Raw genomic sequence first — 12660 nt, 5'->3', positions numbered from 1 at the left:
TTCTGGGTTGATGGTCTGAAAAACTGAGTCTAGAGACTGCTTTTTTGGTGTTGTTTCTGGAGTAAATGTGGTGGGGTTTGCTTTGGGTTTTTTTCTGTCTTCCTTTTCTGTCATACTCCTGCCTGAAAACAAGCTCTGAATGGGATGTCTTATTGAGGTATCATGTTGTGTGTGTGCTGAAAGTTTTATGAATGTCATGGGAGGAGTATTCTTTCATCTCAGGCCTCTGAAACTGGGTTGTTCAGTGTGGATATACAGGACTCAGTAAATTTCAGCTCATGCTCAGGTTTTCCATTTACTTACTCTGTCAGTGCAATGGAGGGAAGATGCTTTCTCTCAGGGCAGAGCACTAAAATTACCATCTCAGAAAGAAAATTGCACTACACATGTACATTCAATGAACACTGAGCACAGATATATATATGGTCTGCTTTTCAGTCACCAGTTCATTTTTTTTTTTCTGAAAAGAGCTTTTGGTAAAAGCCCAAGGAACTGTTTTTGGTTCAACTGAACTGAAAGCCCCATTCAAAAGCAGAGTAGACAAAATCTGTAGAGTGAAAGGGGGTTGTTTTTCTGAAACAGAGCTATTGTAACATCTCTAGGTATTTCCTGATGTCAGTTTTGCATCTAGTCTTGCTCAGTGGTGGTGGTTGTTCTTATACTGTAGTGTCACAATGCCTCTACATACTTTCTTTAGTCATTTATTTACCTAGGACAAACTAAAGAGAGTCCAGCTTTTCTTGCAGATCCTCTCACCTCCAGAATCTGTAAATGCAGTGGCAGTTCATGATGGAGTGTGGCATTTGCTTTCTACTCCAGAATTACTCAAATATGAGTGAGCTGCCCCCATGTAGTTTTCTTTCTGGTCTCAGAAACACATATGTGTGCATATGTTTGTGGCCTAAGGATTCATTTTCTGCAGTTATTCTTCAACCCAGAAATTAAGAAATAACTGCAGACACTTTATTACCTGCAAACCAATTATTTGAGCAAGTGGGGCTTCCAGTTTTCATCCTGGTAACTGAGCGTGCAGCATCTCTCTCTTCAAGGAGCCTTCACCCAACTGAGGCCCCCGTAGTTGGTGCGAGGAATCGGAACAGCATCCTGCTTCTTATGGATCCAGTCAGCTGGGAGAGACCCCTGAATTTAGTTTAATGGCTGGGCTTGCTCTCTTTGCTATAAACATAGTTTTTCCTGTGTAGTAGAAGGAAAATGCTTGGTAATAAGCAGGGTTGTATTAAGTCAGTCAGTAGATTCCTTCTAAAAGCAAACAAAAAGGGCCTTGACAAGTTAATTTTTTGTTGCTTGGTGAAAACATTGTGTTCTCTTTCAGAACAACTGCAAAAATAGATTTTTTTCAAAATATTTGGGACTTGCACTGATTTTCAAAGACTCTAGCCTGACTTCTGTGGACGTACATGCACAAAAAAGTCTGAAAGAGGCTGGTGTTTATTTGTGAGCAATCTTTAATTGTCTAATCAATTTTTTTGGTATCATGACCTACGTTAGGCTGTTATACAGAAACTTTCTACAACATGATCTGTTTCCTTACAATTTTTGCACTCTTAATATTTCAAAAATGTCATGTATGAATTTCTAGTTCTCCCTCTTACTCCCCAAGTAGAACAACTTGGTTTCTTTTCTTTATTTTCCTCTCAATGAGAGTCATCTGACTTCAGGTAAAAGAAATAAAAAACTTTGACAAAACAAAAGTCTAAAATGAACTTCATGCATCTTTTCTAAATAACTGTAAAATACATCAGATAGATGCATGATGAAGCTTAAGATCACCTTTCCTGTGCAACTGAAATCTTAGATAAAGCTGATCAAAGCAGCTAAAAATTTTCCCTGTTCTATATGTGTTGGAGTTCCTGCTCAGGTTCCTTGGGGTATGAATGGGGCTTAACAGGGCTTCAGTATTGTTTCAGGTCATCAGGAACAGCTTACTTGGATATGGCCAGTTTGAAATGTGAACTTGGAAAGGAAGTTCACTGTAATTATTTCTATCAAAAAGTGTCTGTATTTCCATGGAGCTGGTAAAACTAGATTGACAGACCCGAAGCAAGTGCTGTGTGACTGTCTCCTAATGGTTTCTGTAATGGTCAAATACGGCAGTAAAGCCAAAGAGAGAATATAAATGTACTCTTAGACTGTATTCTTTGCACTTCATTTTTCTTCAGAGGAGAAAAGTACATGGGAATGTGGCAAGATGATCTTTGCCAAGGCAATGGTGTTGTGGTTACTCAGTTTGGACTGTATTATGAAGGAGCCTTCAGCACCAACAAAATGATGGTGAGTTGGACACCGGACCCTGGGCTATAGTGACTTGTCCCCCAGGTGTGGCAGCTTTCTGGGGCAGATGAGAGTGTGTTAGGTTGTGTAAACCTTCTGTTCTTCTAACCTTCTGTTGTCCAGGCTTTTAAAACTGCCTTTAAAACCGTCCCTGTTTTACATAGGACTACTTCAGAAACTGCCTAAAAGATTATTATTTGCTAAGAATTAGTAACAGGTTTTTCAGTGTATCTTTAGATCTGCAGTCTGCCCTTCTGTTATAATTACTGCTTCATGTTCTTTATGATTATTTTTGTAGGGGACTGGAATTCTGCTTTCTGAGGACGATACAGTTTATGAGGGGGAATTTTCAGATAACTGGACTCTGAGTGGAAAGGTTGGTATTTGAGTTGTCACTTGTAAACTGTTACCGTCTAAAAAAAGAAAAAGTTGCTTTCCTTATAATTTCTTTCCCAGTGGATTTCAGTTAAATTTTTTTATCATCTTCTCTCAAGGGAACACTGACTTTGCCAAATGGAGATTATATTGAAGGTCTCTTCAGTGGAGAGTGGGGATCTGGGATAAAAATCACAGGAACTTACTTCAAACCTACTTTGTATGAGAATGAGAAGGACAAACCTAAAGCACTGTGAGTGTTGAATAAGAAATAATTTCTCATATTGGTTCAGTAATACTTAGGAACAGAACTATTGTCTCCTTTCAAAGGCTAGTTAAAAATATATCTTCCAAAGAAACAAGTTTTTGAAAACAATTTTCCTCTTTCCTCCTGCTCATGAAATAAAACAAGATAAACGTCTTTTTTATAGCTATTCTTGCTTTAATTACTACTTGAATATGCAAGTAATAGCATGAAATTACAGGACAGCTGATGTGCTGCTACTGTCCTGTAGCAGTTCAAATTTTTTTTTTTGTTTGTATTGGAACTGACTGTTAGAACCTGAGTTTGCAGCTTCTGCTGACTCTTGAGGTACTGGAGTAGTTAAGTTGATCACAGACCTCTTTGCCTTCTGCCAGTTATTCTCTTGGCAAATTAATTTATTTAGTATGTCATTTAATAATGCTAGTGGGGATATATTTGGACAGAGCTGGCTAAATACTACACCTCTTCCAAACAGTGCATAAGAAAATAGCAGAAAATTGCTCAATTGCAGAAGAGCCTTGGCAAAGATCACTTGAAAAGTATCCATAGAACCCTCTGTGTAGCAGATGCATTAGGTCAATTTGCTTAATTATTTCTGGGGAAAAAAATACGTTATAAGTGATATATCTTTGGGTAGAAGAAATCTAATTTAAAGAGTTGTTGGTGAGATGTCTGTATTTGGTAGCACTGTATACTGGTTTATTAATTGCTATATGGGATTCAGTATCTTTGAAGCACACTCTCAAACTTCAGATTAAAATGGGAAACACAGCTCTAATGTTTTCACGTAGATTACTTCTCAGGGTGCTTCCTGAAGCTTTCACTGGTAATTTCTTTTGACAGTGCTGACACCTACAACAGCATGCGAGTTAAGCAGGCCTCCCTGCTGAACTGAACACTTGCAACTTTAGCAGCTGTCTGCTTTTTACCCCAGTAGGGAGTCTATGAATAAATGTATGTACATATTTGTGAGGATTGCTTGTGAAATAAGGGTTTCATCTACCCTTTTCAGACTGTCTTGAAGTTGAAAATCTTCTGGTATAATTTGTGAAAAGGCTTTGAGCCTACTTTTTCTGCTTTGTGAAACTGGAAGCATGGGGAAATCCAGTGTTGCTAGTTCTCATCTCGTATGTGGTAGAAGAAATACTAATGAAAGGTCTGACACTTGATTTAAATCAAGATAGAACTGTTAACTCTGACAGCATTTGTTTTTTTACAAAAGCTTTTCAAAGTCCTAAATTTCATCATATGTCTGAGATATCTTTGTATATATATGGGGAGAACAGCTCTTGGTTTTCTTATAGCTATGTAGAGGATCCTTGAGCTGGTTTTACTCCCTACCAGCATATCCCTAACGAGTCATGTAACATGGTGTGTAGATGCTACTTTAGGGTCAGAAACTGTGTATCCATCCTCGGTATTTCTTTGGGTAGCTCTGCTACTTGTACGTTCCAGGACAGTGAGATATTTGGGACATATTTGTGCCTTCTCCTTGCTACGTGAATGTGTCCTGAAGTTTCTGAATGAATACCAGTGGTGAAGATAAGCACCACTCCTTTCTTGTGTCTAAGCAAACTGTTTCCTGGAAGGCCACAAGAAATCATAAAACTAACAAGGTTCATAGTTTTCTCACTCACATGTAGGTATTTAAAACCTTTTAATTTTGTAGCATTATAATATATTACATGGATGAATATATGTCAGTTAGCAAGGAAAAAAAATAAAGGATATATAAGGTTTGTAAGGCCTTATTATTTTTAAAGATGTTAATTAAACAGTAGGCTCTAGGTTTATTCTTAATGATCAACTTGATTCACAGTAGAGTCTGTGAAGTATAGCAACTTTTGGTAGAACAGTGTGAGATATTAGACTGACATTAGCCATGGGTGGTTGTAATAGCTGAATGTGTTTTCATTGCTATTTGATTTTAACAGACCAACTGGTCATTTTATTAGGCGAAAACTTGGGATCCTGGCAGTGTCTCCTGATGAGAAATGGAAGGCAGTATTTGAAGAATGCTGGAACCAGCTTGGTTGTGAGAGCCCTGGCCAGGGAGACAGGTGGAAGGCTTGGGACAACATCGCAGTGGCTCTGACCACCAACAGACGGCAGCACAAAGACAGGTTGGTGCCAGGAGAATGCAGTCAGCAAGACAAAACGGGGATGGAGAAAGAAACTGGAATCACACTCTGCTCTAGACTAGACACTCTGACTGTAAAGCTTTAGTTTAAACAACAACAGCAAATCCTAAGCAAAATCATAACTCATACTACTCCGCACTACAAACCCTTTCAGGGACATACTGGTGTTTAGAACTAGTTCAGTTATTAATGTCAGAGGTTTTTTCGCTGCTGTATGTCTCAATCTGTGCAATGTCTCTGTCTTTTTAAACTGCAGCCCAGAATTATTGAGCCGCTCACATACTCAGACACTGGAAAGTTTGGAGTTCATTCCACAACACATTGGTGCCTTCACCCTGGAAAAATATGAAAATATAAAAAAATATTTGATAAAGGTATGTGACTCAAATACTCCCATAGTAAGACATGACATCAAGCTTACTTTATAGTAGCTTTCTTTAATTCCTTCCATATTTGCACTCCTGTAATCCATATATTTGTTCATGTTTGCCCATAATTTTTTGAAGTCCACGACTAAGACTAAAATGATTGAATAACTTATGGATGCTCTCTTAAAGTCAGTTTCTGTTCAGTTGCTGTTTTCATTCTTACACATTGGATCCCGGCAAAGCATCTTGAAATACTTGCTAAGTATTGCATGTTAGTTTTAAGTGTATTGGACAGATGACTAGTCCAAGTAACAGCACAAGTTCTTGTACTGTCTTGACTCCTATGAGCTGTGTTCAGCTGCTACATTTTATAATGCAAATGGCAATTTGTTAAATATAGCTAATTTTTGAGATACTTTGTAATTTTTTCTTAAACTCGTCTGCCATTGAACTATCTCACTGACCAGTTAATATCCTTATCCCAGGCTTGTGATACTCCTCTCCATCCATTGGGCAAGCTGGTGGAAACACTGGTAGCTGTGTACAGAATGACCTATGTTGGAGTAGGAGCCAATCGCCGATTGCTGCAGGAGGCTGTGAGAGAGATCAAGTCCTACCTCAAACGCATCTTCCAGCTCGTTAGGTAACGAGCCTCTAATTTTCAAGTCTGACAACTGCTGAATTAACTAAAGATGTCTAGTGTACATACACTCCAAGTGTGCCAGCATTGTTACTTGGGTTTGGAGTTTGCTTCTTTTTCCTGAACCTTTTTAAGGAGTCTTAAAAAAAAATTAAAATCTTCACACCAGTGAAGATCCTACCTTGTCCTTCAAAATGTGCCTGTAAGAAGTTCATCTTGGTTATGGATTTGCAGTTTAGTGTCTGGATATTGATGCTGTGCAAAGACAGTGTTCAAAGGGTATAGAAGACTAGTGAGGATGGAGACTCCCAGTGTATTCCATAAAGTTCTTATCAACATGGATCATTCAACATGGATGAATGATCTTCCTGTGAAGGGCTTGCTTTGATTCTTGAGAACAATTACAGCTTTAATTGGGTCCTGCCAATCTGAAAGCAGAAATACTCTAAATTACTAACTTTAGTTAGTAATTACTAACTTTTAGTTAGTAATTAGAAGTCTTGTGATGTCAATGTAGGAAAGGTAACCTTGGCATTGGAAGAGTTTCTTCCAGGGAGATGGTACTGTCTGTATATTATTTCTGCTGACTTTCTTCTCTCCAGTCTTGCTTTCTAATGCTGTGATATGTGGAATCTTCTTGAAATGAACTCAAAAATTATCTTACCTTTTAGGTTCTTGTTTCCTGATCTGCCAGAAGAGGGCAGCACCATTCCATTTCTGGAACTGCAGACAAAAGGAAGGCGATCATTTTGCAGTGGGAAATCCGATTCCAGATCAGAATCTCCTGAGCCAGGGTACATAAAGGAAAAAAAAAAGAACAAAACAAATAAAGGCTTTATTTTATTTCTGTTCCAATTTATTTCTTGTGTGAGGGGAGAAAGATAAACACACGATGGATATAAGCAGTGTTTATTTTCCCTTTGGTTCTGATGACAGATTCTGATAAGCAAACTTCCATGTGATGTTTGTTATAAGCATTTCATCCTTGTTCCATGCACTGGTTCTTTACTTAAACCTAAATTTGTTTTTATCTGTTATGGGTAAGCAAGTTTTATTTAGGATAAGAGCACTGGGGGTAATTTGTAATCTCTTCTTAGCAGAGATACTATATAATGGATTTGTATTTATTTTCTTACTCTTATTCCCCATAGAATAGACTCATACTACATGAAAGATTTCTTCCAATGATTATCATTCCATTTTTATATATAATTAGGTTTTTAAAATGTCTTCCTCTACAAACTACCTCTCTCTCTTTTTTTTTTTTCTTTTGTTTTGTTATAGCTATGTGGTAACCAGTTTTGGCTTGCTGCTCCCTGTACTACTGCCACGACTCTACCCTCCCCTGTTTATGTTGTATGCCTTAGACAACGAGCGTGAGGAAGATATTTACTGGGAATGTGTTTTACGTTTAAACAAGCAAACTGATTTGGCTCTTCTCAGTTTTCTTGGGGTGCAAGCGTGAGTATGCTTCAAAAATGAAACAGAAACTAGAAAAGGATTATGGCATGTAATTAGATAAAGCAACTAAAACAGACCCCCTATTGTCTAAAGTATTTTCTTTGAACAAAATGCAGCTAAACCTGTCTTCAAGCTAATTAGTGTAGCTGAGAAAGTGAATCAAAACTTCCCTCATCCTAAAAGGGGAGGTGGGAGGGATGAGAAGGGGTTAAAAAACTGGCATTGCTATTGCTACAGAAACAGAGACATTTCAGGTTAGACTGTTTTCTGGCTACTTGTGCTAGATGTAGTTGATCCTGTAGGGAGGGCTGCTGTGTCTCAGAGAAGAACATGATGACTTCATTTTCATAAGCTGAAAAATGCTGTAAGACTGTGCTCTCTCAGTAGACTGTGTTGGGTTTCTTGCAGGAAGTTTTGGCCAGGAACTGTATCCATCCTTGGAGAGAGTAGAAAGGTATGTTTATTGGGCCTTGACTTCCAGTACGTTTTGCTTCTTTCAAGAAGCAGTCAAAGAATTTTTGACCAGGCTTTTTGATTAAGAGATACTGTCTTATCTTGTTTCCTTAATGTGTGTCTGCTCCTTAAATGCTACATTAGTGATTTAGCAGGGTTATTGGACTAGATGATGTCCAGGGGACCCTTCCAACCCCAGCCATTCTGTGATTTCTTACAACAGCCATCAGTCTGGCTTTGTCACTTACTGCCTTGTTTGGTAATGAATTCTAATTCAGGAAGACATTGCCTTGATCTCCAATTATGAAAGTGTGAGAATAGAAGTGTAGCAAGAAAATTTTCAAGCTGCTTGATTAAGAGAGTTGTATAGTTACTCCTGCCTTCAATACACCTTTTCCCTCTTTATAACTTTGGCTTGTGCAGTCTGTAGCATGGCTTTCATCAGAATAGTTGCTGCACATGGACAAGCTGATATTCCTTGGTAGAGATTATTACAAGTTTGGAATAATAACCAAAGCTGCTGCTGGACCCCACCCCTGAGAATATGGGTTCCCATCAAGAAAAGTCCCCTTTTTCCCAAATCATGAAGATTCACCTGAGAAAATACGATGCAGACCTCCACTCAAACTTTAAAAGTTACAAAATCCAGCAATAACATCTTTCTTGAGCTACTTCAGATCTTTTCAGGTACTAGGCAAAATTCTTATGTGACCCCCCCCACTTCTGACTGGCTTTTTCTGGGTTATGGAGCCCCTCCACTGTGAAGTACTATGTGGCCTGTGTCTTCTCTGAATGATGCAGTGCATGCCCTCTGCAGCCATGTTCCTTATTTGCTGGGTCATTCCTTCAGTTAAGCAGGATGTTTTCAGCCAACTCATCATGTTCATCTCTATTTCGCTCTGTCCAGTTTCTTCACTTCTGTGGATTTCTCTGAGTGTTTTTGCATCCATTGCCTACCTGCTCCATTCAGAAAGACTTAAGCTAGTTGCATATTAAGAGCTAACATTTATATTTGTTCTTTTCTGTTTACTCCAAACCTGAGTCTTTGGTTATTGACTGCTATGATTTTTCCAGGTTTCAGTCATTCTAGTCTTAGAGTTCCCTCTTGATTGTTAACCATTAAGATCAGTGATTCTCAGTCTTGCTTGACCTGGAAAGTATTCAAAACCTGATTCTTGTAACATACCAAGGAATTCAGTACAGGCTTTTCTCTAGTTTTAATGAAACCTATACAAAATATAGGTAGGCATGACTGTAGCATTCCCCTTTCCTTGCACTGGAAAACTGACAAAAAAGTCTTTTATGCCAGTGTTACATGATGGTCTGCTTTTCTCGTGCTGCTGAATAGGGGGGTTTCCAAACCTGCCTGATAAACCTTATGATTACACAGGTATCATCAAATACAAAAGATGCCTGCTTTGCCTCTGCAGTTGAATGTTTACAGCAAATCAGGTAATTCTCTGAAATTTATCTCTTAGTGTTTTACTGTTCCTGCTATAGTGGTGCCTAGTTTATTTGACTGTGATCATTTACCTGTCACCTTTTTTTGTTCACCTTCATAAGAAAAGTCATGGAGAAGTTTTCCAGTTCCCACTAAAAATGCTAGCAGTTTCTCCTAATGGGGAAGTGTTGCCTCAGAAATGTGACTGAAGGGTGTGTCCATGGGGCACCATTTAGAATCAAAGGCATAAGGATGTCTATCAAATACACATGGGAATTTCTAAACAGCTGTGGTGAAGTGACCTGTGCATGGGAAGCTTTTCTGTGCCTGTTAGCTATATCCTGTTGTAAGAATTTAAGCAGAAATTAAAAAGACTTTAGAAAGGAATTTTTCCCCTTTTACCACTTTATTAAAACATCTTAAAACTGTGAAGACAGTCTCACTTGGAGTACTGTGCCTTGGTATGGTAATTATAGCCTGGGGTACTAAACAGCCTTGGCAGCCACGGCTGTTGTGATGTGAATGGTCTGACTTCTCTTCTTGGGTGGGGGAGGGCTGTGCTGGCTGGCAAACTGTCTTCCTAAAGTCAGATGCAGATCTCTAACTTCTTATTGTTATCCTGTTTTGCTTTTGCTCTCCAAATAGTACCACATTTACCCCAGCTGACAAGTTGAAGGTGATCCAGCAGACTTTTGAAGAGATCTCCCAGAGTGTGCTTGAGACCCTTCAGGAAGATTTTCTGTGGTCCATGGATGACTTATTTCCTGTTTTTCTCTATGTGGTGCTACGAGCCAGGTAGGCACTAAGGTTGGCATCAGTCATAAGCTGAGCATAAGCAGTGTGAGTACTTTTACCTGTATTAAACACTAGTCATAGGACTAGTTTCTAGCTTCTTATAACTGGAAATTTTCCAGTTTGACTGTTTGCTTTGCCCTGAAAAAATCTTGAACAGTTTACTGTGAGATGTCTGTGGCTGAGGTTAGGGACAAGCATGGGTTTTTGCACAACACCATGTAGAAGAAGTAAAAAAATTACAGTGGTGTCTTTTGTTCAACTGTTCACTTTCCTACTCTCACATATGACAGGATAAGGAATTTGGGGTCTGAGGTGCACTTAATTGAAGACCTGATGGATCCCTATCTGCAGCATGGGGAGCAAGGCATCATGTTCACTACCTTGAAGGTATGAAAATTGTTCAGAGTTATTAAAGGCTTTCTTTGGAAATAATCAGCTTTTAGCAATGAAGATCATCTTAGGGCAATGGTATGAACATTAGGTTGTAACTTCTCAGACTTTTTAATTTAAATTTTTAGCTAGGATCAGCAAGGAAACTTAAGGTAGAGCTCTGGATAACAACAATTGCAAGTACTGCTAATAAAATGGTGCAATGTGCAAATGTACATTATTCAAATGTAATATTGGTTGCTATTGACTGTTCTAACTCACCTGGAGCTTATCATTCCCCTGCAACTTAACAAGCCTTATTTCCTTTATAAAAATTGAAGTGAAGTTCTTTGGAGATTAGCCTTCCAGTAAAGTTTAAGCCTAACATTACATCAAAACTCTACAGGAATTCAGTTTGGGGGGAAAAAAAAATTTAAAAATTTAGTATCACTCCACGTTTTATTAAGTACCCTTATCTTTTTAAGTATGGGAAAAGGAAGAGGATCTGTTTGGGAGAATATCCTATTGTACACTAAGACCTTCATAATGGAAATATGTTGTTTTGGTACCTCAAAACTGTTCAAACAAGTGCTTTTCAGTCTGAGTGCTTTTGAAATTCTTCACCCCTGCATCCTTGTCCTGTAAGAAAATATTTTCTTCTTTTGAGTCCTTCTGTCAAAGGGCAAAGAAGGACTTATGAGCAAAAATGTACTTCATCTTGACAAAGCTGGGAACTGTGAAAGTGTTTAGAGCCTCAATTAATGCTATCTTGCTTGATTAGGAGTTGGATGTCATTTGTAACTTAGTCTCCTGTTCTTTTTGCTAGCTTACATATAAGAAGATTCACAGGTGTTGAGTGTCACTGTAGCATCACTGCTTGTAGAGAGCCTAGTCTTCTGTTTTCTTGGATAGAAAAAACATCAACCTTTGCACGTGTGCTGCTTTATCAGGTTGCTGTGAACTGGTATGTACACTAATCTGAACTTTGTTTTAATTCAGGCATGTTACTACCAGATTCAACATGAAAAGCTTACCTAGACCATCATGTACGACCTGGCTCTGTGGGATAATCTACTCAGTGGAACTTCTCTAATAACCACTTCTTCTCTGAAATGGCCCTTAGAAAATACTTGGTTACAGTTCTCCTGCTACAGAGGAAAATATTCAGTTGTTTCTTCTGAACTTTCATTTCTAAGATTCAAAAACTGCAGCCAGAGCCTAACTATGAAGTGGTGATGAAGTTAGAGACTTAGTTTGTCAAGTACCTGCCAAGAAGAAATACTTTCCTATTCTAACAGAAAGATTATTTACTCCTTTTAAATGAACCATGCTGCAAAAAGGCATGGCACCTACATAGAACACATGTGAAAGTCTGGACTGCATGGCTTCCAAAGCAGGGGGTTTGTTTTTATTATTCCTGGTTTGTGAACAGAGACGTTTAAAGAGAATGAATTGCACCACAGAAGGCATTTGGTCTTCCTGAATTAAGTTATGTTTGTTTATTTAATAAAATAGAAGTATGTTAGTATTTATAATGGGTAACCTGTACTGTGTTTGGCTGTAAAGGTTTTGAGGCATCTGTGTTGAACAGCATTGCTGAATGCAGTATTCATGTGCTGTTGTGGAAATAATCACACTGTTATGGACTTCCCTGTTTACTAGAATTGTAAATATACAGGCAATCACCCTTCTTTCTGTTTATGAAATAAATAAAAGGCACTGACCATTTCAGATTTTGGCACTGAATGAAATGCTCTGCAGTGTTCAGTTTGATTACCCTGAGGTCAGAGGGCAAATGCTTTCTCTGGAAGCCCATGTGATAAGAGGTAAGAAGGGTGCTCTTAAACAGGTGTGGTGGGTTGGCCTTGGCTGGACACCAGATGCCCACCAAGCTTTTCTATTGCTCCCCTCCTCAGCAGCAAGCAATGTCTGGCCACTTCCCGGGAAGCAGGGCTTCAGCATGCAGAGCAGCTGCTCCAGAGGCAAACTCCTGGCACTGGTTTCAAGGCCTTTTTGCTGTAGGAAAGCTCCCGAGCAGTTCACTCACAGGCTGTGTTGAG

At 38.7% G+C, this 12660-nt stretch overlaps 1 protein-coding gene across 3 annotated transcripts in view; it reads left to right on the top strand.

Moving 5' to 3' along the window:
* The window catches only part of ALS2 (alsin Rho guanine nucleotide exchange factor ALS2), a 38451-nt gene extending 26100 nt beyond the window's left edge, over nucleotides 1-12351 (top strand). For 2 of the 3 annotated variants that reach the window (XM_032692631.1, XM_032692632.1), the window contains exons 22-34: nucleotides 2181-2292; nucleotides 2591-2668; nucleotides 2787-2920; nucleotides 4867-5055; nucleotides 5330-5447; nucleotides 5927-6084; nucleotides 6753-6875; nucleotides 7366-7542; nucleotides 7951-7996; nucleotides 9386-9447; nucleotides 10082-10231; nucleotides 10522-10618; nucleotides 11600-12351. In XM_032692631.1, the coding sequence (XP_032548522.1) occupies nucleotides 2181-2292; nucleotides 2591-2668; nucleotides 2787-2920; nucleotides 4867-5055; nucleotides 5330-5447; nucleotides 5927-6084; nucleotides 6753-6875; nucleotides 7366-7542; nucleotides 7951-7996; nucleotides 9386-9447; nucleotides 10082-10231; nucleotides 10522-10618; nucleotides 11600-11638 (1483 nt within the window). In that variant the 3' untranslated portion in view covers nucleotides 11639-12351. The remainder of the gene's footprint in view (nucleotides 1-2180; nucleotides 2293-2590; nucleotides 2669-2786; nucleotides 2921-4866; nucleotides 5056-5329; nucleotides 5448-5926; nucleotides 6085-6752; nucleotides 6876-7365; nucleotides 7543-7950; nucleotides 7997-9385; nucleotides 9448-10081; nucleotides 10232-10521; nucleotides 10619-11599) is intronic. The other variant, XM_032692633.1, reaches the window with a different exon arrangement.
* Nucleotides 12352-12660: the final 309 nt, after the last annotated feature.

The sequence above is a fragment of the Chiroxiphia lanceolata genome, chromosome 7 (genome assembly GCF_009829145.1).
Source record: "Chiroxiphia lanceolata isolate bChiLan1 chromosome 7, bChiLan1.pri, whole genome shotgun sequence".
NCBI classification, from domain to species: Eukaryota; Metazoa; Chordata; class Aves; order Passeriformes; family Pipridae; genus Chiroxiphia; species Chiroxiphia lanceolata.
The sequence above is the reverse complement of the archived record's forward strand: the minus strand, read 5'-3'. Positions and strand labels throughout refer to the sequence as shown.